General features: G+C 47.9%; 1 protein-coding gene across 1 annotated transcript in view; it reads right to left on the bottom strand.

The window, feature by feature from the left end:
- Eef1akmt1 (EEF1A lysine methyltransferase 1) overlaps window positions 1–5,533 on the bottom strand; it is a 13,479-nt gene that overhangs the window by 4,348 nt on the left and 3,598 nt on the right. Inside the window, exons 2-3 of the mRNA XM_005355429.3 lie at window positions 4,443–4,603; window positions 680–762 (exon numbers count right to left, since the gene is read on the bottom strand). Of these exons, the coding sequence (XP_005355486.1) occupies window positions 680–762; window positions 4,443–4,586 (227 nt within the window). The 5' untranslated portion in view covers window positions 4,587–4,603. The remainder of the gene's footprint in view (window positions 1–679; window positions 763–4,442; window positions 4,604–5,533) is intronic.

Genomic DNA, 5,533 nt, shown 5'->3' with positions numbered 1-5,533 from the left:
CCAGGGGAGCCCTCAGGAGCCCAGGACACAGCGGCGTGCTGGCCAGGGGAGCCCTCAGGAGCACAGGACACAGTGGCATGCTGGTCAGGGAGCCCTCGGGAGGAGCTGGAGCAAAGCTAGAGGGGGCCCTGGGGAAATGACGTTTTCCTAAGAGCTGGGCTATAGCTTGTTATAAAATGCTTGCCCAGCATGTACAACACCCTGCACTGATCTCTTGTGCTGCAAAAGAGAGAGGCAAAGTAGAACTGAGAAATGTTACTGGGAAGCTGGTGTGGCGGCTCACCTGGGAAATCTCAGCACTTAAGAAGATGGAGGCAGGGCAGAAGGATCAGGAGTTCAAGACCAGTCACAACACATAAATAGTTTGAGGCTAGCCTGGGCTATGTGAGGCGCTGTCAGAGAGAAGGGTTGGGGGAGTGAGAGAGAGGCTACAGTGAATAGATCCCCCCATGTTCCCAGGACTTAGTACTAGAAGCAGTTCTAGTGAGCCATGAACTGCAAACCATGGGACAATATTTACAGATTATAATTCAGACTTTTAAGAAATACCTCATTTAGGAAGGAAATTCAAAATATTTATACATTCACCTGTGCCTCCTAAGTGTCATGCTTGTGCTTCCATGAGTCCCTCAGACTAATTTAAACAAAAAAAGAAAAAGAAACAAAATTTGAAACTCACCTGCCACCTTCTCCAGCAGCAGCAATGGCTTCCTCTGCCAGTCGCAAAGCAGTGTCCTGACTGTACCAAAACTGGCTCAGCTGCTGTAACAGGGACAGGGCACCCGGCTCAGGACCCACACCCACTTCTTTCCCCTTCTACCTCCCAAGCCAGTATTCACTATTTACCTTGTCACCGGTCACTTTTCTCCTGAGTTATTTAAAATCGGTACCATCCCCCAGTGTATCAACAGAATCTACACACTGAGTACCAGGCGCTGCTAATGTCACAGTGCTAAGGCCAACAACCAGCCAAGGTTCTCTGGATGGCACAACTTACCCCACCTGAACCGGATTAGACTTCAGATTCAGCCACTGTCAAAGAGAATGCCGGCCAGAGGACAGGGCGCACAGAGGACCCATACAGAGGACCCTGTGGCAGTCACACCTCCCTTGTCCTCACCTCTTCCATGTCTCCCAGGTTACCTGCTTCGTCCCTCACAGCTGGGTTTGCCTGTAGTTTGGATGTTTTGTTTCATACTGATGGGTGACTTTCCTTACATTTCTGGTGGTTCCTACTTAGGTATTCATACTCGTAAGTGAGGGATGATGTCAGTGTGAAGAAAGCAGTTTGGTTTGCCTCTGAGTCAGCCCATTTCTCCCCCTCTCTCCCCTGGGAAGTCCTTGCTGTCCTGCATACAGAGTCTATGCTTGAAAACTCCATTTTAAAGAGCGGGCTTCGTAGCCTGGTGATGGTGGCGCACGCCTTTAATCCCAGCACTCGGGAGGCAGAGGCAGGCGCATCTCTGTGAGTTCGAGACCAGCCTGGTCTACAGAGCTAGTTCCAGGACAGGCTCCAAAGCCACAGAGAAACCCTGTCTCGAAAAAAAAAAAAAGAGGGGGCTTCGTCGTAAGCCATGTAATGAGTGGGGCTGATCTCAGCTCCAGATGGGATGCAGTAGAGGAATTTGAACAGATACTCTGAAAATAGCCAATTAAGGAGCTAGGGAGCGGGCCATAAAGTTTAACGAGGTCCAGATGTTCCTAGGAGGCGTCCTGTCCTTGAAGACACCTTGTCAGTAATTTATGGCTCTTTCTTAGGGTTTTTGTGCCCAAAAACTGTCCAATGGGTTCAGAAACCACCTTACCCTTTGTCCTCCTTACCCAATCCCCAGGTGACAGGACATGAACGCCCCTGGTTTTTCCCTTTTAAGCCTCCCTTCTCCGGACTCGCTGCTCCCCTCACCCCTCACCTGCCGCGTTGGCAAGCTGAGGTGTAGTCCAAACTCGAGTTTGAATATTAAAAACCCTCTTGTGCTTTACATGGGAATCTGGTTCAGTGGAGCTTCTTTTTTGAGGATAACTAACTTGGGCGTAGCAGCCCCATCCCTCAGAAGCTGTCATCTTCGACTCTCGGATTTTTCTATCTGTTCACCCCTGCCCCTAAGCACCATGTTTAAATTCTGTCTGCAGAATGCTCTACTTACTGAGCCCACATCTTGCTGTTTCACACACGCCTCCTCCTCCAGCGTCTCCGTGCAGCTATAATCCACATTTGGATAAGAGGAGCCAACACCGTTGAGCCACATAATATACTAAGAGTACATTATTTTCCAGTGTGGAAATTTATTTTTCCTAGTTAATACATCACGATTGCCCCATCCATTGGTTATTCATTTATTTAGAGACAGGGTCGCACACATCCCACACTGGCTTTGAACTCCCTATGTAGCCAAGAATGAGCTGGAAACTCTTGATCCTCCTGTCTCCCCACCTCAAGGGCTAGGATTACAAGTGTGAGCATGGTGCCCATTTTGTGAGGGACTAGGGATGAATCCAGTTTCATGAATGCTAAGTGAGCATTCCACCAAATGAGCTAGGCCCCAAGGCCTTTGCAATTATCCTCCATTCTCCAAAACCCTCTATTGGCGTTTGATCAGAACCGTCTTCCTGCGGGTACTCCACCCCACCGTTCAACTGCCCTTCCCCAGAGATCCTCCTGGAAGACCAAAGTTGTTCTGGTTTTCAGAAGGGCCACCTCCCTGACTTGGTGTTACTCTCCTAAGAAGCCCTCTCCTGCTGTGTGTCAGTCAGAACGCCATCTCCCTATGGCTCACCCTTCCTTCCTTGGTTTACTGACTAGAGCAGACCTTTCTGCTGCAAGCCTGAAATGTATTACTCTGTCCTCACACTTGACTGACAGCTTAGCAGAACACAATTTCTATCAAAATAATGACAGAATTTTAGATTTTTAGCTTTTTTTCCTTCCCTTCCTCCCTCCCTCCTTTCAAAACAGTCTCACTATGCAGCCCTGGCTGGGTCTGGAACACACACACACACACACACATACACACACAACTCAGAGATACATCTACCTTAGACACACACACGTAACTCAGAGATACATCTGCCTCAGACACACACACACACACACACACACACACGCACGCACACGCACGCACACGCACACACACACGCACCAGTGCTGGGATTAAAGGTAGCCACCACCATAGCTAGCAATCATGTTTCTTATTTTTGTTGTTGTTGTTTTTTCTTTAATCATGTTCTTTTATGTGTGGGGTGGTAGTGATGAGGCTGACCTCAGACTTGCTATGTAGCTGAGGATAACCCCAAGCTCCTGAACCTTCGGCCTCTATCCTCCTGTGTGCTGGGAAACAGATGTGTACCACCTAGAGTTCTATTTCCTTTCCTTTCTTTTCTCCTCCTCCTCTTCTTTTTTAATATGTATTTTGAGACAGATTTTCTCTGGCTGTCCTGGAACAGATAAAATCTGTGAGTTTGAGGCCAGCCTGGTCTACAGAGCAAGTTCTAAGACAGTCAGAGCTACATAATAGAAAGCCCATTTTGAAAAACAATAATAAATAAATAAAACAAAAACAACAACCACAACAAAACCCACAAGGAAGGAGAACGATGAGAACACACAGCACCTGGAGGACAGGAAGGAGCATTCCTGTACCATAGTTTTAAGTGGGGATGGGGGATGGTCAGAAAACTTTACATACCTTAAAGATCTTAAAAATGCAGAAAACTGGAAACCAAAGCAAAACCGTTCTCCACTAGCCAAGCGACAGGGAAAGACAGCTGTTACTCTCAAGTCAACAGAGACCAACGCGAGGCCTTCCAAACACTTACGCTAGAGGCTTCTCTCAGCAGCGTTAGTGTCTAATTCCCACTTCCTTTCTATACTGTTTTTTTGAGACGGGCTTGTTATGTATTCCAGGCTGTCCGTTAACTCACTATGTAGCCTAGGTGGACCTGAGGCCGCCTGATCTTCCTGCGTCTGCCTCCTGAGTGCTAGGATACAGGACGCACCAGAGCCCTGGTATACCAACTTTTTATATGGCTACAAAACACAGAATGTATAAAGCTAGAAAACAGCCTTAATAGTCTCTCATCAGTTTCCATTATTAGTTAGCTTCAGCTACCTCTTTTATTGAAATGATGCATTTTTCTTTCCATCAGAACTGTTGGGTTCTATGAAAACCAATAGGGTGTGTGCCTCTACCCAATTACAAAGCACAAGTAACTTACAATATGACAACACTATCTCACTACCTGCCAAACCCCTCCTCTGATCACCAGTGCTGCCAACCAGAGCCAGGCAAACCTGCACATATTGTCCTAGCATGTGCGCTGTCCGTTTCCTAACCTTGCTCCCTCTCGAGTTCTCAGTTTCTGAATGGCAGGTGGAGGGAAAGGCAGGGAAAACAATGACTAGGCAACGGCAGTGCCACACCCCACACCGCTATTTCCCTACTTACCCAGTTCTCCTCTATCACCCCAACATTATATTTATCACCCCCTCCTGGGTTTGTGGACTGCTTCTGCTCAGCATAAAATTCCTGGAGAGCTGCTAAGGCATGGGAAGAAAGCTGGGGTGTATCGTCATCTTCCGAATCGCTCATTTCCAACCGGCTGCGACCTGCAGAGCAGGAACATATGTTGTGCGGATTTCTTTCCTTGCCCTCCAAGTAACAATGAGAACAATTAAACTCAAAACAACTCAAACAGAAGTGAATTTCTTCCCCATCCAGACAAGGTTTCTTTATGTAGCTCTGGCTGTCCTAAAACTAGCTCTGTAGACCAGGCTGGCCTCGAACTCAGAGATCCTCTTGCCTCTGCCTCCCAAATGCTGGATTAAAGTGCAAAGGTGTGTGCAACCACCGCCTGGTGAGAAGAGAATTTTACACAGGAAGCATAGATATTTAAAACTTTGCAGGGCTGGGGGGCTGGCTTAGCAGCTGAAATCACTGGCTATGCTACCCTGACAACCCGAGGTCAGTATTTGGAATTCCTGTAAAAACAGCCAGACGAGGGGCTGGAGAGATGGCTCAGCAGTCAAGCACTGGCTGCTCTTTCAGAGGACCTGCTTCTATCTTCAGCACCCACATGGCAGCTTACACGTCAATAGCTCCAGTCCCAGGGGATCTGATGCCCGCTTCTGGCCTTTACTGGCACCAGGCACACATGTGGTACATGGACATCCATTAAGGCAAATACTCACATACATAAAATACAAATAAATAAAATCTAAAACAAACAAAATCCAGATGAGGTGGCTTGCCTATGATGACCCAGCCCCAGGGAGGTAGAGACAGGAAACGGATGCAGCAAAACTGAGAGGAACCCTGAAATAAGGGAGGATAGTCAGGCCTAGGGGTGTTCGTTCGCCTTTAGTCCCAGCACTTGGGAGGCAGAGGCAGATCTCTGAGGTTGGCCTGCTCTAGTCAGTTCCAGGCCAGCCAGGGTTACAAGATGTTGTCTTAAAAAAAGGCAGGACTCTGACCTCCACACGTGTGATGTGCCACACCCATGTACCTGCACACACCTATGGACCTGCACACACCTATGT

This window comes from Microtus ochrogaster, chromosome 17, assembly GCF_000317375.1.
Source record: "Microtus ochrogaster isolate Prairie Vole_2 chromosome 17, MicOch1.0, whole genome shotgun sequence".
NCBI lineage: Eukaryota > Metazoa > Chordata > Mammalia > Rodentia > Cricetidae > Microtus > Microtus ochrogaster.
The sequence above is the reverse complement of the archived record's forward strand: the minus strand, read 5'-3'. Positions and strand labels throughout refer to the sequence as shown.